We start from the raw sequence: 27,333 nt of genomic DNA on the forward strand, positions 1-27,333 counted from the left end.
GCCAGAACTGACATGTCACCTGCTTTCTCATGTATTCTGTCAAGTAGGCCCAGCCACTGCTCACCGAACCCCTCCCTCTCCTCCATACATGCACAATGCCAATCCATCACTGCTTTTTCATTCCTACTTTTTCTTGAAGATAATATTCAAAAAGTTCACTATTCCAAATAGCCTCTTTTAACTTATTTCCCTTTTTGCCTGCTGGTGTCTCTTACTGGGGGAGCTATAAAGTGGTGTGTGTAACCTTTTAGGAACAATTGGGGAACATGAAGCAAAAGCCCATCAAAGGATTTCAAATAATTTATCTAAGGAAATAATCATGAGTTGTTTACAAAGATACACCTATAAAAGTCTAAATGTCCAAAAATCAGTGTGGGTAAAATTGCAATATTTCCAGAATCTCTTGCCTGGCCTTGTGCATCTCCATATTAATAGGTGTTTCCAAGGGTGAAGAGAAGTAGTCTGTCTCCATATCAATAGGTGATTACAAGGGTGGGGGGATACCTGCATCAGAGAAGTTTCCCTTTTCGCAGCCAGGTGGTGAGACATGGGTGAGCAGACGTGGATGACTGCTTGTAGGCAATAAACGGGTTTCTCCCACTTTATTTCTCCCTTTGACTGATTTCAGTTTCAAAGGTAATTTGCCCCAGGCTGGGAGAAAAATTTTCCCCCAGAGTTACAATCAGGAGCTGGTTAATAATATACACTACAAGCAGACAATGTAGTAATAATGCAGCATTGACAAGGTTGCAGAAACACAATAAAGATATATTGTTAATGAGAAAATGGACTGCAATAGTGTGCATAGAATGCTACCTTTGTGTAAAAGTTGGGGAATATGAATATATATTTAAATTTACTTACGTTGTGCAAAGAAAACCAATAAAAGTGGTAGTTACCTATAGAGAATAGAGGGTAACAAGTAGGTAGATGGAAGATGGGGTGGGAGCAAAACTTTTCATTGCTCCTTCATATGTGTCTATAAAACCCAAATAATTATAGTACCTACTAAAAAATTATCAATGCTTCCTAAGATATTCCATGGTAACCGAAATGCTCATGATATACTATCAAGTGAAAAAGCTGGTAAAATAGTATTAATAGAATTATTCCGTTATGTATATATTAAAACAAAATATTTGAAGTAATCTTCTCTGGGTCATGGCATTTTGAGAACTATTTCTGCTTATTTCTATTTGTATTTCTTAAATTTTTACTCCCTGATATGTTTTTTTCTAGGCATGTGTTATTTTTGGGTAAGACAAAAATAATAAAAATTATAATAAAAATCTCCAGTACCCAAATGCTGTCATTATTTACTTATAGAAGCAAAATGGTTATCGTCAATCATATATACTAAATTAAGAATGACTGCCAGGGAAATATTTTAGTGGCAGAAACCAATCAAGCTCAATCTTTGATATCTTTCCAGGAGTTAGAGCCACGGAGCACATAATTTAAAATGTGACCATCCAATCATTTTGTAAAGAGAAAATTACTCCCCCTTTCCTGAAGAAGCCAGATACTCATACTGCTTCATACAATAGGGGAAATGCCCATGACATCCGCTGACTTTGAGTAAAGGGTATTCAAACAGAACTCACAACAGGTGGTACTGTTTAACCAGCACAACAGAGCTAGTTAAAGTTGCAGCCTCTACTTTATTGAGGTTGCTAAAGCCAGGGTACATTCTGTAGGAGCTGCAAGACCCAAAGTAAGGTTTATTCCACAAGTTAACAAGGGAACATAGGGGCCGACTGCTTATCCTCAACAGGGACTGCCAGCTGAGAGATGGCAGGGTTCCCAATGTGCTAAGTGCAGACTCTGTGCCAAGCCCTCCAATTCCCCCCTTTACTTTCCATAAAAGCAAACATGAGTTTTATAGGGTGATTAATCTCCCATAGGTAAGAGAGACGTCATGGTTTTTCAGTCTGCTCTTATACTATTTTGCTATGAGCAACCTGCCAAAGCCTTCTACTTAGCAAGAACTAAATGGAATTCATGTATTTTCTTAAAAGGCAAATAGTCTGTAATCTTGTTCACTCTTTCTTATGGGTATTGTTTTGTTTTGCAGTGGGTCACTCTATGATACCAACCTCTTGGCCCCGGTAAAAATAAACCCACTCCCAGGACAGGAAGTCCCTTGTCTAGAGCTTCAAGTAGTCAGGAAGCTAAGTAAGAACATCACTGATTTCTTGGTGCTTTTCTTCAGAGAGGCAGGAATTTATTGTAGGACAAATCACAGTAAAGAGTATGAGCTTTTTACTCAGCTTTGCCACTTACAGGTTGCATGATCTTGAGTTGATTACTTAACTGTTCTGTGCCTCAGTTTCCTTATATTATATATGAGAGATTTTAAGGGAAGTCACCTCATAAAAATTATTATAAGAATTAAATGAATTACTGCATGTAAAGCACTTAGTACCTGATATAGCAGACACACACAAATGCTAGCTTTTAAGAAAGTTCTACTGTCAGTCCTGGTAAAAATATTCATTCACTCATATAACAACTATTGAGATGTATGTCTCAATGCTAGTTTTAGAATACAATGTTGAGTATAACAAGAAATCTGTCTTTAGTAAGTATCCCTGTTCTCCAGAATGACAGTTAACCAGAGACTTCAAAATCACTAACAGAAGGGAAAACATGACCATTACCATTTAAGACAGGTAAACAGGATGAGAGGATCAGGAAGGGCTGAACTAGGAGGTGGCATCTGACCTAGGCCTTGAAGGATGTGAGACTTGGACCAGAAGAATGAAATAAAAGAAATAGAGACAATGGGAATAGCTGGGAAAAGGCATGAAGAAAGGAATGTTTGAGGTTCATATAATAAATCTGTTTGTCTGAAGTACAGAGTGTGTGTGGAAAGGTAAGCTGGAACTCTAAATTAGATGATCATTTGGATCCATGCTATTGAGATTCTTGGATGCCAGACAAAGAACTTTCATTTTGTTTTAAGTGATGGTAACCTCTTGAAAGTAGTATGGTGAAGAAATCAAAGATCAAAGGGAGATTTAAAAGATCTTGAAACAAATGAAAATGGAAATACAACATGCCAAAACTTGTGGGATGCAGAAGAACAGTTCTATTAAGGGAAATTTATGGTGATAAATGCCTAATTAGGAAAAAACAAAGATCTCAAGTAAACAACCCAATTTTACACCTTAAGAAACTATAAAAAGAAGAAAAAACTAAGCCCAAATTTAGCAGAAGGAAGGAAATAACAAAATCAGCAGAAATAAATTAGAGATCAGAAAAATGACAGAAAAGATCAATAAAACTAAGAGCTAATTTTTTGATGAGATAAACAAAATTGATGAACTTTTAGTTAGATTAATAAGATAAAAACCCTTAAAATCAGAAATGAAAGAGGAGACATTACAATTGATGCCACATAAATACAGAGTATCATATCATACTGCTATGAATAATTATACATTAATAAATTGAATAACCTTGAAGAAATGGATAAATTCATAGAAAAATACAACCTCTGAAGACTGAATCACGAAGACATAGAAAATTTGAATAGATTAATAATAAAGACACCAAATTAGTAAACACAAATACCCCAACAGTGAAAATTCCAGGACCACATGGCTTCATTGGTGAATTCTACCAATCATTTAAAGAAGAACTAATCCCAATCCTTCTCAAACTCTTCCAAAAAACTGAAGAGGAAGAACACTCCAAAATTCATATTACAAGGCCAGCATTACCCTGATGACCTGATACCAAGTCAGACAATAACACCACAAGAAAATAAAATTACAGGCTAATATCCCTGGTGAACATAGGTACAAAAATCCTGAACAAAATACTAGCAAACTGAATTCAAAGCAAACTGAATTCAACAGCATGCTAAAAGGATCATAACACCATGATCGTGTGGGATTTACCCTTGGTATGCAAGGATGGTTCAACATACACAAATCAGTAAATGTGATAAGATGCTCAGGCTCTAAAATCAGGAGCAAGATAAGGATGCCCACTCCTACCATTTCTATTCAACATAGACCTAGCCAGAATAATTAGCCAAGAAAAAGAAATAAAAGGCATCAAAATAGGAAAGGAAGAAGTAAATTGTCTGTTTGAAGATGACATGATCTTATATACAGAAAACCCTAAAGATTCTACCAACTGTTAAAATAGTCAACAAATTCAGTGAAGTTCCAGGATATAAAATCAATATATAAAAATCAGTTGTGTTTCTATATACTATAGATGTATAGTATGAACTATCTGAAAGAGAAATTAAGAAAACAATTCCATTTACAATAGCATCAAAAATGAAATACTTAGGAACAAATTTAACCAAGGTGAAAGACCTATATGCTGAAAACTATAAGACATTCACTGATGAAAAAAATTAAAGAGGACACAAACAAATGGAAAGATATTTTATTCTTGATTGGAAGAATTAATATTGTTAAAATGTCCATATTATCCAAACTGATCTACAGATTCAATGCAATCCCTATCAAAGTTCCAATGGTTCACGTTATAGTAATCGAAACTGTATGGTACTGGCATTAAAAACAGACACACAAACCAATAGAACAGAATACAGAGCCCAGAAATAAACCCAGTGATATATGGTCAGCTAATCTTTGACAAGGGTACCAAGAATACACAATGGGGAAAGACAGTTTATTCAATAAATGGTGTTGAGAAAACTGGATATACACATGCAAAAGAATGAAATTGGATCCCTATTTTATATAACTCACAATTAATTCAAAGTAGATTGAAGACTTAAACATAAGACCTGAAACTATAACTCCTAGAAGAAAACAAAGGGAAAAAAACAAAAGAAATTTATTTCTCACAGTTTTGGAGGCTGGAAGTTCAAGATCATGATGCCGCAGATTCTGGTAGCTAGTTAAAGTTCTCTTCCTAGTTCATAGGTGGCACTTTCTACTACATCCTCCCATGGTGGAAGAGGGCTAGTGAGCTCTCTGGGTTCTCTATTATAAAGGCACTAATCCCATTCATGAGGGCTCTGCCCTCATGACCTAATCACTTTCCAAAGGCCCCACCTCACAATACCATCACATGGAGCATCAGGATATCAATATATGATGTCTGGAAGGAAACAAACATTCAGACCATAGCACAAACCATGTATCTTGATAAGAGGTTAATATCTAAAATATATAAGGAACTCATACAACTCAGTAGCAAAATAATGAACAATCCAACTTAAACATGGGCAAAAGACTTGAATAGACATTTTTTGAAAGAGGACAGAGATGGCCAACAAGTACATGAAATGAAATAAGTATCTCAAAGAGAAATCTGCACTCCTAGAGACATTATGCTTAGTGAAGCCAGTAACCCATACAAAGACAGACAAATACTGTATGATCTCACTTATATGTGGATTCTAAAAAAAGTCAAACTCATAGAAACAGAGTAGAAGGATGGTTGCCAGGGGCTGGGAAGTGGGTGAAAGGGGCAGTGATGGTTAAAGGGCACAAACTTTCAGTTATGAGACAAGAAAGTTCTGGGGATTTAATGCACAGTATGGTGACTATAATTAATACTATGCTGTATTCTTGAAATTCAATAACTGAGTAGATCCTAAGCATTTCCGTTACACACACACACACATACACACACATACAATTAAATGTATCCACGTTTATTTAACTTGATTGTGGTAGTTATTTCACAATGTATATGTATATCAAATCATTATATTGTGTACTTTATATATATACCATTTTACTTGTCAATTATATCTCAGTAAAACTGGGGCAAGGGGTAGTAGTATGAGGAATTTGGAGCCAAGTTCCAGGATGACTGCCCTGGTAACAGTATGTGAAGTGGATTAAGGAAAAAAGAGTGGAGGTGGGGAGATGGGAGGAACTGGGGAAGCCTGGGTAAGTGGCAATGAGAAAATGGCAGACACTGGTGGTTACCCACCCAATATTCATCCTCTCCTTTCTCCTAACAGAGGCCTTATTTTGTTTGAAGCAGCCATTAGGAGTGACCATGTGATACAGCCCAGAAAAAGAGGTAAGCAGAAGCTGCTAGGTGGAGCTCCTGGATAAGCCCTTTAAAACCAGGAAAGACGTGGTAAGATTGGCTTTTCAATCTTTTACCCTTTGTCCCTTCCCTTCCTCCTACCTGGAATATAAATGCAATCCTGGAGATAGAACATTCACTTTCTGGCCAGGGTGAAAGCATGAGGACAAACCTACTTGGTAAGGATGTCTGAGAAGAGAGAGAGAACAAAAGTCCAGTCTCTGCAGGCACAAAAAAGCGACCCCACCAGCCCCCGACTGCTTACCTCCAGAGATGGTATTCCATGATAAACATAAAACTCCACTGGGTTAAGCTAATGTAAATTTGTTTTTGTTGCTGTTGTTGTTATGTGCAGACAAATGCAACTCCAAAATAATTGGGTGCTTTAACTTAGGAAATGGTGGGCAAAACAAAGGCAGAGGCAAGAGATATTGTAGAAAAAAATACAAGAACTTGTCAGATTACTGAATATGGGGCAAAAGAGAAGAGGTGAAAGTTATGTCTAAGGTTTCAAATCAAGGCAGATGGTACACTGATGCGGTTAAGAAAGAGGAATTAACATTCATTGTTTGCCTCCTGTGTGCCAGACACTATGCTGTTGCTTCAAATGTTATCAAAACTCATTGTTATCACAAGTTTATGAAGCAGATAAAGAGAAAGAAGGGAGAAAAAAGTAAGTGTGCTAAAAAAGATGAAAATGACAATGGTTCATTTTTAGTTGTACAAAGTATAAGTTGCTGGTGGCTCAGCTGGAATGAAGACACGTCTAACAGGCAGACAGGATTCTAAGAATAGAATCAGGAGAAGGGTCAGGATGGAAAGCAATTCATTTAGACACTGCAATGCGATGAGCTAAGGTTGTTAAGAAAGTTTAGAGAAAGCAAACGAGAAGACCAAGGCATGACCTTGAGAATCACCAGGATAGTCGACAAAGTAGGGAGAAGATACTAAGTAGGCTTCCAGAGACATGGAAGGAACATCAGAGACTGACTTTCTAGAACTCAAAAGAGAGGGTTTAAAACAGGGAGTGGTAAAAAGTAATTTTTATTATATGTATATCAAAAAGGCCTAAATACTAGACCAGGGGGTTTGCAAACTACAGGCCACAGGCCACAGTGAGCCTGCTGCCTTTCTAAAAATAAAGTTTAACTGGAATACAGCCACACCCATTCATTGACCCAGTGTCCGCGGCTGCTTTCACCCTGTAAGGCAGAGTTGAGTGGTGATAAATCATTTTACAGAAAGGTTTACCAACTCTTCCCCTAGACTTTGAGCTCCCTACTCCCTCACACATTTGCCTAAGCATTTGTTAGGCCTGGTGCATGGTATACATTCAAGTATCTGTTGAATTAATAAATATATAACAAGAGACCATTAGATTTGGAGCTCCCTAACGGCCTTCAAGGAAGCCATTTGTGAAGACTGGATTCTGGAGCAGTCAGAAAGGAGGTGGTTACAGACACAAAACAGAAAAATAACATTTGGGGAAATGGAAGCTACTTATCTCTGCCTGATAAGAAGATAAAGAGAAAATGAGTGATAGTACAGATATATTCCAAGGTGAAGAGTGGGAAATATGAAGAAGCTTCCATTGGATCATTTTATCTCAAATTTGAGACCAATGGCAAAGTAAATAAAGAAGAGCTTGGAGCTTAAAGAAAATGGAAAAGGGAATGAGAATATTGGGAATGTCGATCTGGGAAAAATGGCTGGAAACGAAAAAGAGGATTGGGAGAATCATTGAGCAGGGGAGGAGGGTCCCCCCGAAGTTGAAGAACACAAATGGGCATGCTAGTAAAACAATAACAACATATACAAAACACAAGTGTGGGTTTATGCTATTCACATATGGAGATTTTATGTAGAAGGCAGATTTATGAGCACTTGTCATCTAAAAATCTAAGTCCCACGTATTTCAGGAAGGTCTCCAAGCCCCAGAAGAACTTAGATGAAGTCAATATTCAGTATTCAATGACATGTGTACTATTTTAATTTTCTGTCTCAGAGAAAGAAAATGGCAAACCCCAAATTTTCACCATCCAAATTGACACTTAATATAGAAAGTACTCAGGCCTGACAACTACTTGGGATCCCCTTTCATTATCCTTAGCAATGATCAGTCCGAAAAAAGGATTTCTATGTCCTTAGAGCTGCATTCTTTACCATATGGAAGGAGTCAGGAGCCGAAGACAGGAAGGGCAGAAGACACGGGAGTTGTGACACTTGGGTTCATATGCCTCCAAGCACTTTCTGTCCCTCATCTCTGAGCCATCGCAAGAGAAGAGAGGTAAGGCAAGGACCAAGTTCCACAGCGATGGGACTCTTAACCCAGAATCCGAATTTCTCATTTGTATTGGTATCTTATTCTAAGTGCCACAACACTATATTTTCCTCATTACTAAATCAGAATAAAAAAGAAAAGAAAAGATTCTACTGGTAGTATGCCAAAGCAGAAAGCTCTCCAGTGCTTCTGGTATTTTCAAAGACATGGGAGAATTACAGAAAAAAACACATTTAAGAAGTGCTTGAATTACATGTATGACCATGGATCTCAACTTGCCCCTCGATGCTGCCCACCCACCAAACTCTGCTTCTCCAGCCCACGTGCCTCCCACTTTCCTCAACAGCTGCCATGTTTCTTTAGTCCTGAGACAAAATTTTTTCACCTTTTTTACATCTCTGGAATTACGATGCATTTTTTCAACTGATAGTGAATATCAGTTATAATCGGTTTTTTTCTTTCTAAACAGTAGATAAAATAATCCTATGCATTTATTTTCATTTTGTTTTTGTATTGATTTATATAGCCAACAGGATGGAGCATTTTACAACTTTTCTTCTCTTGAAACCTCCAACATCTCCCATCCTCATTCTTCCTATGGCAAAAATACACCAACATAATTAGAAGGGCCCCTCATCCACATGTGTACCCTACCAGCATCTGTACCCACACACTCAGCCTTCCTGAAGTCGCCACAGATGGTTTCAAAGGGTAATCCCGGGACCCTCAGATGTTCCTGAGTTTCTTTTGGGGATCTGTGAGGTCAAAACTATTCTCATAAAAATACTAAATCATTATTACTTGCTTTTTTTTACTCTGGTTTTCTCATAAATGCACAGAACTTTCCAGAGGTTGCATGATGAATGATATACAGTGGTCTGAATACAGAAGCAGATGAAAATCCAGCTGTCTTCTATTGGTAAAGTCAGACATTAATGAGACTTTCAAAAATTCAAAACAATGCCCCTCTCCTCACTAAATCTTTTTGTTTGGAAAATATAGGATGTTTTTTAGAAATAAATATTCTGTTATCTGCATGAAGTGGGTTTATTGGTTTTTTTTAAACAACCATACATTTCCAGCATGGTAACTATCAATAGATATAAACCAAGTAAACAAAAACTCTTTGAGATCTTCCATATTCTTTACAAGATTAAAGGTGTCCTGAGACCAAAAGGTTTGCGAATAACTGCCAGAGGCGAATGATCGGTGCATCTATCTAAAGCCAGTTCCTCCACGTGTGTACTAAATCTCATCCTTTCTCATCTACTCCACAAATATCCCCTCTCTCACATATTCATCAATGTTTCCTTCTGTGCAGAATCATTTCCATTTACATACAAACATGCCATTATTTATTCTATCTAAACAAACAAAAACCTTCTCTGACCTCCATTTCATCTGCCGGCTACTGTCCCATTTTTCTGTTCCCCTTTGAACCAAACTCCCTCAAAAGACTTGTCCTTACTTGTAGTCTCAAATTCCTCTCCTCCCATTCTCTCTTAAATCCACTTCTACCAGGTTTTCCTGCCCTTCCCATCCTATTCCACAAGACTCCTCATTAAGGCCCCCCCACATGGCTAAATCCCCATCTGATTCAATGAATCATTCCATCTGCCTTGATCTACAAGCGGTTTTCCCTTTGCATGATTCCGAAATGCATAAATTTCAGTTACCACTGTTTAGTTAAATAAATCCAACGGTCAATAGCAGGGTTCAAATTTCAGTTATCACAGTTTATTAACAAAGAGGAATTGCACAAAGTACAAATTTACTGTCAGGTTGTCAGTCCACTGATCACTACATAAATAATGTACTCACATCATGATCAGTGACAATCACATTATTTTTTTCAAAGTCTGCTGGTGATTGGCCACTGCGCACCTGTTTTTCAGTTCACATCTAGACAGCAAAGTCACAACTACGTTGCCTCCTTGTCTTTCAGTGATAAACCCCTTTTACAGAATTGGATAATTGAAAGAGGGCATTGGCCAGAGCAGATGAAAGTGAAGCAAAGGAACAAAAAGTGATAACACTAGCATTAAATTTTGAATCAAACACAATGGAGTTATAAAAGCAGTAGCTAACTGTGGGATTGCTGACATTGCCACCATTCAAGAGACTCTCAATAAACAGCCAGAGGAAAGCCAGCCTGTGATATAAATGAGGAAAGTGGTTGTCATGAAAAGTTAAAAGATATCCTAGATACTCGCAAAACACTTCACATTAAAGGAACTCTCAGAGATATTTCACTGCTATTATAGGAACTCTAGGAGATATTTTACAACATTGAAAGCAAAAATAATAAAATGTTGGATGTTGAAAAGACACATGACAATTTGCCAAGGCACAGAAAGAGGTTCACTCTGCATCGTGTTATCTGTCATGTTATACAACGAGAAGGCAAGCATTGTTCAAACTACTCTTGATAAATTTTTTATAAAGAAATAAAACACTTTAATTTGCAATGTTGCCAATATTATAAATTATAGTTTACGAAATGAAAATTCATTTACTATTTTTTCATTTCTCTATACATTTATAACCACCGGTTTTTCATGTTTGACAAAATTTTTTTAAGGTCATAGAACAATAATAAATGTTCCAATTGATTATTAAAGGTTATTTGGCAAGGTCATTTTTATAGTCCCTTGCTGCTGTGCAAAGGGAAGACTGCCTGTACTTTCTTCATTTGACTTCCAGGATCCCACGCCCACTGGGTTTCCTTCCTGTCTCTCTAGTTGTCCTTGGCAGTCTTCTTTTCACAGCTCTCACTGTTGGAGGAACCCAGAGCTCAGTCCTTGGAGGTTCCACCCAACCCCATGGCTTAAAATGTCATCTGTATGCTGCCAACTACTCCCATGTTTACATCTCCAGCCCAGACTTCTCACCTGAACTCCAGATTTATATATGCAACAGCCTGTTTGATATTTACTGGATATCTGATAGATATCTTAACCCTAGTATATCCAAAACTGAAAGCTCCCCCTCAAAAAAACCTCTTCTACCCACAATGCAAATCTTCCCCATCTCAGTTGCCATTCAACTTCCTTCCAGTTGCTCAGGCCAAAAATCTTGGAGTCAACCTCAGTTATTTTCTCTCATATCCCCCATGTAATCTGTCTGAAGTCCTACTGACTCTACCTTCAAAATATATCCAAAATCAGAGCACTTCTCCCACATTCACTGATCTATCCTGGTCCATGCACCATGTTCTTTTGCCCAAATTACAGCAATATTCTCTCAACCAATCTTCCTCCCAATTTATTCTCAATACAACAGACAAGGTAGTTATTTTAAAACATATGTCAAATCTTAAGGGGCATTATAATTAGTACTCACAATATAGGTAGGTCACAGGGAAGGCAGTATAGCATGAAGAAGACAAGTAATGACTCAATAGCATCTTACTATGCTGATGGACAGTGACTGTAATGGGGCGGGGGGGGGGACTTGATAATGTGGGTGAATGTGGAAACCACAATGTGGCTCATGTGAAATCTTCATAAGATTGTATACCAAAGATATCTTAATTAAAATAAAGAAAGAAAGAAAATAAAAAACATATGTTAAATCTTGCCACCCTCCACTCAGAATCACCATAATGGCTCTCCATTTCACTCAAAGGAAAGCAACATCTTTCCAAAGACCTAGAAGGTCCTACACAATCCAGCCCCTTGTTGGTTTTCCAACTGTATCTTCTACACCTCTTCCTCTCACTCACTCCACCCCAGCCACTCTCACTGGCCTACTCCTTGCCAGTGTTACTTCAGCACTCCAGGTATGATACTACTTAGGGTCTAAGCACACACCATTCCCTCTTCCTGAACAGCTCTTCCTCCGGATAGCCATACACTCACTCCTTTACACTCAAGTGTTTGCGCAGTGTCACATTCTCAAGGTGTGACCACCTCCCCCGATCAGCTGCAATCCACCACCCTCCAGAAACCCTATCACCCTTATTTTGTTCCACTTTTCCATAGCACTCATCACCCAATATACAGTATTATTTACTTGCTTGTACTTATTGGCTATCTCCCACTGCTTAGAAGGTTAACTCCATGAGGGTAGCAAGTTCTTATCTATTTTATTTACTGATAAAAGCCCAGTGATAGTATCTGACACATACCAGACATTCAATAATTATTTGCTAAACAAATGAAGTTGAAAAAGTTCTAAGTTACTAGTTATTATACTGGACCCAGGGAACTTTCTTTGAATGTCTGATAAACTCCCATTTGGTGAGGGAAAACTGAAAATCTAAACTGTGATTACTCATTCATTTCATCAAGAACCATTTCTTGAATATCTCATATGTGCCAAAGCCAAAATGGACCCTAGATGGGTGAATGTACCTTTCCAAATCTGGTGCAGGAGTTTCTCGCTTACGAATATGGTTCTGAATTGACAAGAGTGCTTCTGGTGAAAACTGGGCAGTATTGCTCTCCATGTACTTCAAAACATAGTCGTCTGCATCAAGGATGATGAAGCGGTGGCCAAACACTGGGGAGACAGGAAAAAGGCACTTTCTTGGTTATGTTTATATTACTTGATCAGGAATAAAATAATACTGATCCTCCAATGATGAATTCACAGATATGCATGTGTGACCCAGACTAATGAACTTTCAATAGCTCTTAAAACTGTTGACTTCAAGTCTTCAGAGCACCATATCGGCCAAACAAAACACACGTGTGGACTACATTCCGCCCACAGGCTGACAGTTTGAGACCATTTGGCTAGCATTATGCTCAGCTTCATGGACACTAAGATGATTGTACAAGGTCAATTCTTCAAACAAATTCATTTATAAACATAATTTTAAAGAGAAAATTTAAGAAGGAAGGAATGAGCATGTAATGTCAAAAAGTTGCAAATAAACTAATATGCAATGGTTGGCTAAGCATTTAGGAAGTATAGGGTCTACATCCACAGCGAACAAATATACCCAATTTACAGTTTAAGTGATAAGAAAGGAAATTAAGACACTGTACCACATTAACAAGATTAACTTTATCGCAGCTCAACTGCAGCTTAACTGCCCCTACAAGGGTTAACTGAATTAAATTCCAAATAAGTAGAACCCATTCACTTGACTAATAGGAAATCTTAAACTGTTTAGACCTACCCTCAATCACAGCACCAATGAAGAAGTCACTAGGGCCATAGTAGACAGGGTTTTCCACAGAAGAGTATGGCTTAACAACTTTGGTTCTGCCAAGGTACTTGCCCCCAATGATACCAGAATTGCGAACAGGAGGCTCAAAGATACTGATCGTGTCAGTGGCTAGAAAATAAGAGAAGACAAATCGGCGGTCTTTGTCTTCTGGGATGGGGGATTCCTGGAAAGGAAAAGAAAAAAGGATATTATGAAAGCATGTAATCTATCCACATGCCCCAAATCTAAATACCTACAGGGCCTAGATATATATTATGACCTAGTATATAATGCATAATATAAATGAGCTGTCTGAGGGAACTCGGGTGGCCTGGAGGGGACATGGCTTAGCTAAAGGAGGCTGTCCAACTCAACACCAGCTGATTGTTGCCTTGTGGGAATGTAGGCCCAAAGTTGCTAGATTTTCCAATTTTTCACGAGAATTTAGAAATCTGGATTCGTGTGTAAAGCCCCCAATTTAAAAATGTTGACTTTAACTCTTCAAAGCACCACACAGGCCAAACAAAACACACGTGTGGGCTACATTCCGCCTACAGGCTGTCAGTTTGAGACCTCTTGGCTAGCATTACGTTCAGCTTCGTGGACACTAAGATGATTGTGCGAGGTTAATTCTTTAAACAAATCCATCTATCAACATAATTTTAAAGAAAAAATTTAAGAAGGAAGGAATGAGTATATAATCAAAAAGTTGAAAGTGATTCTGAGAAGCTATCCTGTAGATAAGACTTCTTCTAAATCGAATCCCTGAGAGTGATCACAGAATTCTTAGGAAACAAATTCTAGATTGAACAAGCCTAAATACAGACATGTTTATTCTTGACTGTCTCTCATATTACAACTTCAGCATGTAACTTCTCACTCAGACCATGGAGTTATTTGTGTAACAATTTCTTACTTATCAAAGAATGTCACTGGGTTACCTTTTAGTAAAATAATTTCTGCATATCATTCCCTAATCTAATATTCTCCAAACTTCTTTGATTAGATACCTCTATAATAAAAAATGTCAACAAACATCCACAATATAGTTAATAAAAATCAAATCACATCACTGCTCTCAAACCTCCAATGACCCCCATCACACTTAGAATAAAATACAAAGTTCTGAGCATGGCTACCAGCAGGGATGTACCAAGAAGCTGGGGGGAGAATGGCTATAGTTTATCCAGGCAGGAAGGAGTATTAAAAATTTTTTTTTTAATTTTACCTTTTAATTTTGAAGTTTGGTCTTAGTGAAAAGTTACATAAATAATAGAGAATTCTTATATACCCTTCACCAAGCTTCCCCTAGAATTAACATCTTACATAAACATAGTGCAATGATCAAACCCATATAAATGGTACAATAGTTACAGTAAGTAGTAGTGGTACAGTACTATTAAATAAATTACTGTCATTATTCAAATTTCACTATTTCTGACTTACATTCTTTTTCTGTTTCAGTATCCCATATTGTATTCAGTTGTCATTTCTCTTTAATCTCCTGCAATCTGTGACAGTTCCTCAGACTGCCCTCGTCTTTCATGACCTTGACACTTTTTAAGAGTACTGGTCAGTGATTTTGTTGAATACCCTTTATGCGTCTCATCTTTGCATCTTTGGCAAAGATACCACATAAAAACATAATGTCTTTCTCAGTGGATATCAAGGAGTTCATGATATCAATATATCATATTTTTGGTGATGTTGACCTTGATCATTTGGTTAAGAAGGTTATCTGCTGGGTTTCTCCCCTGTAAAGTTACCATCTTTCCCTTTGCAGTTGATAAATATTTTGAGGGAGATACTCTGAAATTATGAAAATCCTGTTTCCCCTTAAAGGTTCTCCCACTACTTTTAGCATACATTGATGGATTTTATCTATAACAATTATTGCTGTGGTGTTTTTCTATTTTCTATTGCTCTCTTCTTCTCTATATTAATTGCAATTCTGTAGACAGGAGCTGTCTCTTTAGGGATAAGTATTGTATCATTGATGTTGTTTGGGATTACAGGCACATGGCAGCACTGAAAAGCAGATCAACTTTTAGCTGGTTTTACTTTTAAATTCTCTGCAGGCTTGTTACCTGTACCCTGGATGACTGCTCCCACCACCCTATCTTTCCAGCCTTGTTATGCCACTGGCTGCAAAGCCCCGAGCTGGCCCCTGACCCCATCTGCATTTCTGCCTCATTCACTGTACCCCACGCCTCAGCCTGAAGTGCAGTTCCTGCCTGTTTTCTTATCTTCATATAAATGAAATTACATAATATGCACGTATTTGAATTGTGTCTGTATTCTTACATTCAATATATTTATGTGACTTATTGTTATTTGTAGCTGCAGTTCATTAATTTTCATTTCCCTGGCTCTCCATTCTGGCCTGTACCCTCCTCCGAGAGACTTCCCCCGATCTTGCAATATGAATGAACCAGCCCCACATCGCTCTGTCTCATGCCCTATTTTTTACAGTGTGTTACTTCCTGTCCTTTTATGTTATATTTACTTATTGGCTAGAATATCCTCCACTGGAATGTAAACTCCATGAAGGCAGAGATTCGTCTGTCTTGTTTTCCACTGCATCCTTAGTAATATGCCAAGCCCAGAGTAAATATTTGTTGAAGGAGTTAACAAACATATGTCCTTCTATATAAATATGCTTTGTGCATTACCACATATATTAAAAATATCAGGGGCTATACAATAAATGCACTCTTAATAAAATATGGATGGAGTGTAATATTTTCTTAACCAACCCCAGAGATTATATTGCCCTTGGATGGTATGCATGCTGCTTTGAAGATCACTCCTCAAGTCATGTTTCATATGCTCTTCTAAAGCTTCCCCAAGTTTCTAGCCTGCACTCACTCTGAACCCAATTTTACCAGCGTATTTTTACTTAGGCACCAACTGCCTACCTGGGTTTAGTATACTTCATTTCCTCAGAACATGTCTGGTGTCTGCCTGAACTTAAGGGAACTTTATTTGTCTCTGATCATTTTTCCAGCATACTCCCTTCTTTTGAAGTCCTATTCTTCTGAAGTCCCCACTTTATTCTTTTGCTTATTGTCAGGAGCCCTTTCTTTCATCCTCCAGAGCTTTTGTAGTGACCTGAATGAATATACTCTCTTTTTCACCAAATAGGTCAGACAAAAACTTCTGAAAATTACAGTGACCAGAATACCACTTCTTTTTTCTTATCCACAGAAAAATATCCACTACTTCTTTACTAATAGTTCTGTTGGTGTTATTTTTCTTTTTTTTTTTTTCTGTGAACTGTAACACACATAGAGAAAATTGCAAAAAAACTAAGATATGCAGTTCAAAGAATTTTCATAAAGTGAACACTCATGTAACCACCAACCCAGTTAAGAAACAAAACACTGACAGAACGTAGAAAGCACCTTCCCAATGTCCTCTCTCTCCCCAATGAAAAAAGCCATTATCTTGAGTTTTAAGGTTTTCATTAGTTTTACGACAAAGCAGGCACCCCTACCCTTTTTGTTCTGCCTGTTTTCTTATCTTCATATAAATGAAATTACATAATATGCATGTATTTGAATTGTGTCTGGATTCTTACATTCAATATATTTATGTGACTTATTGTTATTTGTAGCTGCAGTCCATTAATTTTCATTGCTGAACAGAATTCATATCATTGTATATATATATGCCATAATTTAGTTATATAGTCTCCTAATAGATAGTTAAGTCTATTTTTGGCTATCATGAATTACATGGTTAGGAACATTCTAATCTCTTAGTGCACTTGGTTGTGCCAAACTGTTTTCCTGAGTGAGTGTGTCACTGAAAGTATAAGAATTCCTATTTTATACTGTCACCAACATAGTATCATCCTGATGGGTGAGCAGAGGCAAATAATTGTGGTTATAATTTGTACTTCTCTGATCACTAACGGGGCTGCGTAGCTTTTCATATGTTTATGGGTCTCTTGGATATCCTTTTTGTGAAATGCCTGTTAAAGATTCTTGCTCATTTTAAGAAATGGTTTTAGAATATTCTTTATATGTTTTGGATGCAAGTTCTTGGTTGATTTCTGTAGTAACATCTTCTCTCTCCCACTCTGACCTTGCCTTTTTTACTCTCTTAAGGATGTTTTTTGAGGAACAGAAACTGCTCATTTCTATGCAGTCAAATGTATCAGTTTGTAAGACAATTACTTCTTGTCTCCTGCTAAACAAATCTTTCCCTACTGCAAGATTAAGATCATATTACTATTAAGAACTTGTATTGCTTTCCTTTTCACATTAACATCTTCAGTCCACCCAGGATTGATTTCTATTTTTGGTGTGAGATGGGGTAAAATTTTCTTCTTTTTCCCCAAATGGATATCTAATTATTCTGATATCATTTATTGAAAAGATCTTTCATTCCCAACCCTTCCATAGTGCTCTGTTTGTCATATAGCTTAAGGGTTTGGGGTCTGTTTCTGGGCTATCTATCATATTCTACTGGCCTAATTATCTATATTTGCACCAGTATCATATTGTCTTCATTACTTTATATGACTTTTTAATATAATATGATCTTTTGTTGAGCTAATTCATCAATTTTGTTCCCCAAGAGTGCCTTGGCTATTCTTGATGTTCTGCATCTCTACATAGAGCCAGTTTGTCAAGCTCTCAAAACAAAATCACTTTGGGATTTTGACTGTAATGCTTCAAAATCATAGGTCAATATGGGGCAAATATCTTTATAATATTGAATTTTTTCACCAGTGAGCATGGTATGTCCCTTCATTTATTTAGGTCTTCTTTAATTGCTCTCGGTGTTATTTTAGATATTACATACATTTTGTTTGATTTATTCCTAGAAATTCAATATTCTTGAAGCTATGTTAAATGGCATTTTTCTAATTTTATTTTTGTTTGTTGCCATTTATATATCAACTAAACATATAATGTAGATTCTTTTTTATTTTCCATGTATACAATCATTCATTTTAGATAATAACAGTTTTATTTCTTCCCTTTGGACCCTTATACCTTTTATTTCCTTTACTGTTTACTGCTCTAGCTAAGACCTCCAGTATAATGTTGAGTAGAAGAGGGGACAGAGAGCAGTCTTGCCTTGTGCCTAATCTCAGAGTACACCTTCAACATTTCACCACTAACCATGCTTTTTGCAGTATATTTGTGGTTGGTATCCCTTATCAAACCAAGAAAGTTCTCTTTATCCCCTATGTACTATGGGTCTTGTTTTAAATCCATAATAGATTAATTTTATTACACACTTTTCTGCATCTAATATTTTTTCATTTATACTGTTACTGTAATAATTTTTCAGAATGGAAATGCTTTGTTTTGTTTCTGATTCTTGGCTGAAAGTCTCAATCTTATCCTTTATCTCCTTAAACATAGTAAATATATTTAAAAAATTTTTTTGATTTGATAACACTAGAATTGAACCTCTTATGGATCTATTTTCATGGTCTGTTGTTTTGGTAATTTTCCTTCATGTCATCTTGCCTTGAGTCTGGGCATTGTATTATTAATATTGGTTTTTCTTTGAATGAATGACATAATATTGCATTTCTTAAATTGCAGAAATAATTTGAAGCCTAGGACAATGCTTTCTTCAGAGAATTTACATTTGCTTCTGTCAGACACCTGGGGGCACTAGTAACCCAAGATCACCTTAATTTAATTTCTGGGACAGAGATTGCAGGAATTGAGATCAATGAAAGCCAGACAACAGTCCCTTCATAGGCCCTCTGAAGATTCCAGCGTTTGCTTGTACAGTTGCTTCATCTGGACTCAAGCATTCTCAGGAGAAAAATGGCCCATTTGCCAGTCTCACCTCCCTGGTTTTCAGTACTCTCCTGGTTCTTATGCAGTGATTCTTCACATCTTGTTAGTTGTTCAACACACTCAAGCAGTAGTAAACACACACACACTTGCCAGCATTTCTAGTTACTCTCAGCAAGAGGGCACATCCACATTATCTACTCTATTGTGGCTACACATAGAAGTCCTCAACCAAATCTTTAACCTTTTGTGATAAAACACATTTGCCCAGGCTATTTTTGAGGATGGCAGACTCATTCAATATAAATGTATTCTTTCTCTTCATTTAGCATTATTGAACATTATTCATAGCAATTTTTATAATCAATTCCATCATGATTTTTCAGTATTTGCAGGTATGGAAGGCAAGCTTTCAATTAGGTAGTTTACAAACTCAGGTAAGAGTCCTCTTCCCTCTTCATAGCCTAAGTATCATCTCGGTTGTCGATCACAAGAAAGCCAGGCTGAGGATTCTCAGAGCTGTGGGAACTTCCTTCCTCATTGTGGCTCCTCATTCACCTTCTCGGGAACGGTGGTGACCACTCATCTATAGTAAAAATACCTCTTCTCTATGGCTTCTACCACATCACATATAAGATGGTAGTATTAAAACTGCTTATACTGAATGTACTCTTGTATTTGCAAAATTATTTACATTATAAAATAGAAATATACTCTTTAAATACATTTTTTTAAATAGAATGCTGGGTTGGATGTCAGAAGGTGGGGCTCTAGTCCTGCCTGTGCCTAAACAGAATTGTGACCTGGGGCAAGCCTACTAGCCTCTCTGATTTTTAGGTTTCGAAACATGAAACGGGCATAACATCATATTGCCTAACTCATGAATAGAGTATTTGTAAATAAATTCATTTATCCATTCTATTGACAGTTACCGAGTATCCACAAAGTCTAGATAGACATGATCCCTGCCTTTAAGGAGTTTACAGTTACTATATCACAATTCAACAAGCCTCTTGAATTTTAACAGTAGTAATCATGCAAAATCTTCATTCATCAAAATTCTTAAGGTATGGAGTGTTCTAGTTGGCCTAGAGTTTGCTAGAACTTCATTTTTACTTAAAGCTTTGTCCAATATTTTTCTAAAGTTTAGTTGTCAATTGTGTTTTCTTTAATTTTTTTTCTTTGGAACATAGTTTGAAAAAAATCACCTGACCATCCCCCAACATTCTCAATTTCTATTCCAAGATGTAACTTAAATTTCTGCTATTTATGTCCATACTTCTCAATAAAATACCTATATTCCTATTTCTACATTTTTTTTTCCATTTTAAAAGACATTATCCTTTGAATTCCTATCAGTATTTGCCTCAGGTAATTCAGCCACTTAATAGAATATTCAGGATCTGAATTTACATCTGTTTCCAAATCCATGCTTTCAACCACTAGCCACATGACCTCTCAAAGGCAACATCCATTAAATTGCTATGAGTTCATTTATTACATTAAACAAATATAAAAGGCATCAAGCTCAGTATCACAGGTAATGCTAAAAATTAGTAAGGCATGGTCCCTAACTCTCAAAAAAAATCACAGCAAACTGGAAAAGCACATAGATACACGGTTTGACTCTAAGTCAGGGTTTCATAATTACTTAATAAAAAAGGCTAAAAGGTCTGTCAAAATTTAATGGGTAGAGGGAAGAGATGACCTAAGAAATGTTTTTGGGGAATATAGGAATTAAGCTAGGTCTTGGTTCAGGGGCGCCATACTTAATACCACACTTAATACCACCATATTTAAAATCCAACCTGCCTAAAGGCTGGTACTCGAGCCAATGGCTGTTTAGGGAAACACATAACTCTGGCAGCTGTCATTCTGCAGCTTACAGACAAAGTGGACAACTGTGTACAGTACGGAGTCAGCACAGATTCTTAGTATAGAAAAGTTATCCTCACCAGTGCAGCCAAATAACGAAGGACCTTGTTATCATTCATCAGCATTTTAAGAACATCTCTTTTTGGAGGTTTTGGAATGAGAGCAAAGCAATTCTGAGCAGAGTCTTCAACTAATCCATAACCGTTGTAGGGAGGCAATTCCTGAAGAACACAGGAAGCAAGAAGTAAAGCAAATGCTATTTGTGTTAAAATGACATTAAAAGTAAGTTTAATTTTTAAAAATCTAGGTAACTTTTATTCAAAAGCAATTTCTGTGTAGGCACTGTAGTCAGAAAAAAATTGCATATGCCATTTTTATTTATAGATTTTATACAATGGTTTATGGCAGATAACTGAAACTGCAGAAAGCAAAACCATAGCATGAAAGTGTAAGATGAGCCTATATTTTTCATCCAGGTTCCATGAAGAGCTGAGAGCACTGCTCTAGGATGCTAGGATTCATTTGTCTAAAGACTTGGTAGTTGAGAGGCTGTTTGCCTCTGTCATCAATGCTGGGCCAACTGCAGTGGAGTTTTCCCTGACTCCTTTTTGGTATGCCTGCTCAACACACTCAGCTGATTCCGCGCTTACCACTTGTAGATCTGTGGAAGGTTCCCCAGATCTTTTCATGTATTGTATTCAGGCACTTTAACAAGTTAGTCTCTGTGATCCCTGGTCCTTCTGTAACAGGGCACTCCCTCTAAAAACCAACGACTACCCGTTCATCCAGGCTGCAGTGCTTGGAACACTCACCCTTTACCCATTTCCTGGGGCTGTAGCTAATGTGATCATCATGGCTGAAATACGACTAGTGGACGCAGCAGATGGACAATGGCCTAATTTGCTCCAAATGCAAAACCACTACTCGATGAACATACAAGCTGTGTGGACAGAGGGCCCTTGGGTTAGACACCATATGCTAAGCATCTGAGTTACTGTGGAGGACAGGAAGATATGCACAGTAGTAGAAACTAAACTTGCTTTGCGTCTGCATCAGCATGAGAGAAGCCTGGCTGAGCAGGTGGAGGTGGAGGGATTTTAAAGAGGGAGCTATGCCTCTGAGCATTGTGTTTCAACAGGCTTGTACCTGTTTTTCCTTAATCATTTCCCCTGCTTGGAATGAAGACCTTCCCTATATATCAGTCTCTATCCCAGGGGTCCTGGCACCATGCTTCTCGTTCTCTATGCTACCACCCGGTCCTTTTCTAAACCAGGTGAGCACTCCTCCATGAACATTATCACTCCTTGATATTCTTGCTCATGTGACTCACCCACCAGAGTTTCTGCCCAGGATTACTTAATAAAGCAAGTACACATGGAGCCTGAGAATCCCATAATCTTTCAGATAGTGCCTTTAGAGGTCAGCTCCAAAGCAGGTTAGTTCTTCTAGTCCTGGCTTCTTTCTCTTTCCTGCCAGTGTGTCTCCAGATGGAGCCAGCCAGAGACAGAACACATCGGGCCACTGGATCCATGTTTACGTATTCCTGATCTAGCAGATCTGCCTGACCTGAGTGTCATGATTCTTACATTGCATATATCCATTTTATTCCATGACCATACCCTTAGCTCCAGCTTTATCCCTGTAGAACCATCTACAGCTTCCCATTCCTGCTTTCTGACTACTTTGTTCAGAGTTTAGATGATGAGTCCTGAAGTGTAATGGCTGAGGAGAACCAACAGGTATTTGCCATTTGGTAAGTAGAGCTCGTGTACTCATTTCCAGCAAAAACTTCCGTGGACAGGCAGAAAGAACTTATTTGTAACATAATTATTTATTACAGAGAATTTACTGAAAATAAACTGGCCAGACACTATGATTAACATGCCGTATGTCTAGATGTAGAATTAATTTTATTATACAGAGTGACTGAGATAGGGCAAAACAACCCAAAATCTATACTGGCTTTTCAGTTCCTTCTGCTCACTATTCAAGCCTTCCTTCCCTGTTCTTTCTTTAGAAGACAGGTTAAGAGAAAAAAGATGGTAGTAATGAGGATGGGGAGCAGTAGTATTCTGGGATTCAAAAGCTTTTATCATCTCAGAAGGTGGATCAAAGCCTTTTACTAAGAAAAGTGCCCATTATTCTGCAATCCCTCCACATCCTACCTCCTGGTGTTAGGTAAGACTTCTTAGAAGACTAACAATTAATAGAATCACCCTTGTACTTTGTAGTACAGCCTTGGGCGAGTCCCTTGGACTGCTATCTCACATTATATTTATCTATAAACTAAGTGGTGGAAAGTTTGCTTAATCAAAATAGATCTGTTCCGATGTGTCTTTTTCCTGTATACTGCATCAAATGCTGCCCCAAAACGTGGGAGTGGGGGAAAGAGTTTTATTATAATTCCTAAGCAATGAGCATTCATTGGTAAGGAATTTTATCAGAAAAAACTGACAGTAAGAAGTATTATCATCACTCATACTTCTTTCCAGAAGTTTTATTACTTCTGGGAACTCATAACATCCCAAATCCAAATCCCTCTTTTAATTGTTATTACTACGTTTGTTTTAAAAGTCTTGCTTAAAATATCACTTGCCTTTTTGAGAACAAACACATACTTCATAGGCAATCTTCTTGCCTAGTTTGAGAAACATACCATATGCTGCTTATTTGTTAGGCGCTGTATTAGGTATTAGAAGCACAAAGATGAAAAGGACATATTCCTGCCCTCACGGAACTTACAGACAAGATTCATAACAGATATTTTAATATAATAGATAAGTGCCAGTGGAAGGAGGCACAGAGTATCCCAGGAACCTAGAGAAGAGGTGGTTAGCCTGCCTGGAGCATGAGGGAACCCTTCTTAGAAGAGAGGCCTATACTGAGTCTTGAAGGGTAAGAAAGAACCATGTAAAGAAATGGTGGAGAAGTGGGTCAAGCAGGTGGAGGAGCATCAGCAAAATTTTAGGGGAGGAAAATAGGGTGCTGTACCAGTGAAACTATACACAACTGAGTATAATCAGAGGCTAAGTGTAAGTGGCAAGGTAGCAGACGTAGCGCAGGTAGGGGCCTGGGCCAGAGGAATTCAGTAATTCCAACCTTCCATTCACATTTTTCTTTTGAGAAGTATGAGCCCAGTGACATTATTTTATATGCACAGCGGCAATATAAACATGGGTCACAGGTATTTTTATCCTATTTTATATGTGGGCAATAGACAAAGAGGCTGTATGAGCTGCTCGTGGTCCAAACAGATATAACATGCCCAGGTGCTTTCAGTCCATGGTAGTGCACTGCCTCAGTCCTGCAGACTCTTCCTGAGTTTGCTGTATAATGTGTAATTTTTAAAACATGCATTGATCAATTGAATCTCTGAAATATGAGGCTCAGCCACTCTGAAGGTTCAAGTTCATCAGAGTACTACTTCAATACATTAAAAGCACCATGAACTTACTTTCAGATCAGAAAGACTCTTGTGCTGCATAGAACCGAATTTTGTGGTTCAGGGTCATTCTTTGGAAAGCTATGTTGCCATTACAGAAAGCCATCTTCCAGCATCTTCAACTGATCATTTTTTGTTTTGCTACCAATCAGTTTTTACATGGAAGGGTTTGATAAACAGGCAAGGAACAATAGAATGCCCTATGGGTCTGAAATTTTAGAAGATGTCTTTTTCTTATTAAAATGAAAAAAATTATAAAAGTAATATAAGGCTTGATATAAGAAGGGAAATTAAAACCACACAGAGTATAAAAAAATAGGTCCCCTGTGTTCTCCCACTTCACTGGCTGTTCCTCCAGGTCTTTCCTTGTATATATAAGCAGATATTGTATATGGTAATTACACAAATAGTGCCATATCATGTATATACATTCACTTATTAAAAAGTTACAAATCTTTTCCCATGTTAATACTCACAGGCTTACTTTTTCTTCTTCTTTTTTTTTTTACTGGTCTTACAGTCTTTTAAGTATATGTATGGATGGGCATACTATAATTTATTCTATCAACCTCCTTACATTTTATTATAAATAATGCTATAATACAGATGCTCATACATATATTTTTATAGTCCCCAAACCAGAGCTTCTAAGTGAAGACACAGGAAATATTTTATTTTGAAAAAATTAAAATGATGATAATCTGTCCTTCAGAAAGTTTTTTTTCTTTGCTTTTTTATTAACAGTATATGAAAATGCCCATTTCTTCATACCAGGGCAAATATTGGATTATTGTCTTTTTAAATCAAATAGATCTAACGCTCATTATTTTTATTTCTATTTCTTTTCATATTAATCTGCCATTTGTATTTTCTTGAGAACTGCTCTATTTCGTATGTTTTGTCCACTTTTTATTCACGTAAGAGTCTTTTTTCCCTTTTTAAAAAAACTTCTATATCAAAATATTAATTCTCCTACTACATTCAGAATTTGTGTTCCATTACCTGTTTTACAGGAGGTGGTTCCTTCTTGCTCACGTCAATGCGCGGTAAATCGGAGATTCCAAACTTTTCTTTGTAATACTGTCGAGTAAATGAGTCGCAATCATAAATGAAAAAAGTTCTACCAAGGAGAGTGACTGGTTTCCCAACAATGAAGTCTTTGGCTGTGTACCATTCCAACACCTCTTGATCAGAGATTTCCAGCACACACTGAGGGAAGTTCTCTAATGTAATAGGAAGAAAGGAAAGACCATTCGTGAGAGCCTGAGGGAACGCAGTCCTCAGCGGGTCAAGGGTCAGGGGCTCCTCTACATTCCCAGCAGAACACCCTTTCCACCTGTTGACAAGACTCATAAATCATATCCCAGATGGTTTCTATAAAGCCTTTTTCCCATGGTCAGCTTGAATGATCACTACAGGTCACTAATCTTGGCAGAGTTAATGCTTAGAAGAAGTCATTACAGGAAGAAAGAATAAATGTCCTATAAAGATAGAATATTGGATCTAGGAGGCATCTAAGTTATTTTGTTCAACCTCCCATTCACTTATTCCTTCATCCAACTAATTATTAGTAACCACACATATCATGTGCTAAGTACACTGCTAAATTTTGAGATTACTACAATTAACAATATAATAAAATTCCTGCTTTGCTGGAGAAAGCATTCTATTCGGGGTGACAGATACTAAACAATTACACAAATAATGGTTTCATTTCTGTTGTGATCATTGCTATCAGGAGAGTCTGACCAAGTTCAGTGGCATGAGGCAGGGGCAGTCGGTGAGATAATTGCAGTAATCTGTTCATCTGAGGAATCAACAGATTTCCAAATGTAGAATCAATCTTGCATTTCTGGAATAAATCCAATTTTGTCACACTGTTTTATAAGAACTAAGAACTGACTTGTTTAAGATTGATTCCCTGCAGTTTAGCCTCTATGGAAACCCTAAGATAGTCAATTCTGGTAAAGTACCACATTGTACAGCTATAACCACAAGGCTTGGTCCCAGGCCTCTCTGATCACAGGGGACCTGAGAGGTAAGCTGGCATTCACTTAACCAATAATTGTGTGATGGAAAAAGAGGGAAGGAGGCTAAGGTTCTGCTACAGCAGACAGAAAGGCTTGAACTCCAGCCCTTGATCATGCCAAAAGGAGGACTAGCATTTTCCCAGTCATGCATCGTAAAAGCTCTACAAACCAAGGGTTACTTCTCCCACTGTCTGTGCCTAACCCTCGTAGATCCCTTTGAGTAACCCTAGGAAGTGATGGGCAATGAGGGACACAGCTTGGGACTCCAGGAGTTTCCCTGAGTCAACAATATTCCAGGATGTGTGTGTGTGTGTGTGTGTGTGTGTGTGTGTGTGTGTGTGTGTGCACTACCCAGCATTTCACCTTTGCTTGATCAACAATTATCTCTCACATACTACTGGATCTCATTTATTGACATTTTAATTAGGTTTTTTGCTTATATGTTCATGAGTGAGACACATATGTAAGTTCTTCTTTATCATGGTGTCTTTGCTTTTACTGGTCTTAGTAAATGAATGAATGAAGTTATTTCTCTTTTCCATGAAAGCTTGTATTAAGCTTGGAATTATCTGTTCTTTAAGTATTTGGCAAAACTGAAAAATTATTTGGACCTGTTGTTTACTTTGGGGGGAATTTTAAAACTGATTCCATTTATTTAATTGGTAAAGACATTTGGTTTCTATTTCTTCTTGAACAAGTTAAATATTTTTCTAAAAATTTGCTCACTTCATCCAAGTTTTCAA

The 27,333-nt window shown here is 37.4% G+C and overlaps 1 protein-coding gene across 2 annotated transcripts in view; it reads right to left on the reverse strand.

Moving 5' to 3' along the window:
* Positions 1-27,333, reverse strand: part of EFHC1 (EF-hand domain containing 1) — a 59,770-nt gene that overhangs the window by 3,079 nt on the left and 29,358 nt on the right. For both annotated transcript variants that reach the window (XM_036916391.2, XM_036916390.2), the window contains 4 exons: positions 25,563-25,783; positions 21,199-21,339; positions 13,446-13,659; positions 12,673-12,820 (listed from right to left, as the gene is read on the reverse strand). In XM_036916391.2, the coding sequence (XP_036772286.1) occupies positions 12,673-12,820; positions 13,446-13,659; positions 21,199-21,339; positions 25,563-25,783 (724 nt within the window). The remainder of the gene's footprint in view (positions 1-12,672; positions 12,821-13,445; positions 13,660-21,198; positions 21,340-25,562; positions 25,784-27,333) is intronic.

This window comes from Manis pentadactyla, chromosome 16 (assembly GCF_030020395.1).
Source record: "Manis pentadactyla isolate mManPen7 chromosome 16, mManPen7.hap1, whole genome shotgun sequence".
In the NCBI taxonomy this organism is placed as follows: domain Eukaryota; kingdom Metazoa; phylum Chordata; class Mammalia; order Pholidota; family Manidae; genus Manis; species Manis pentadactyla.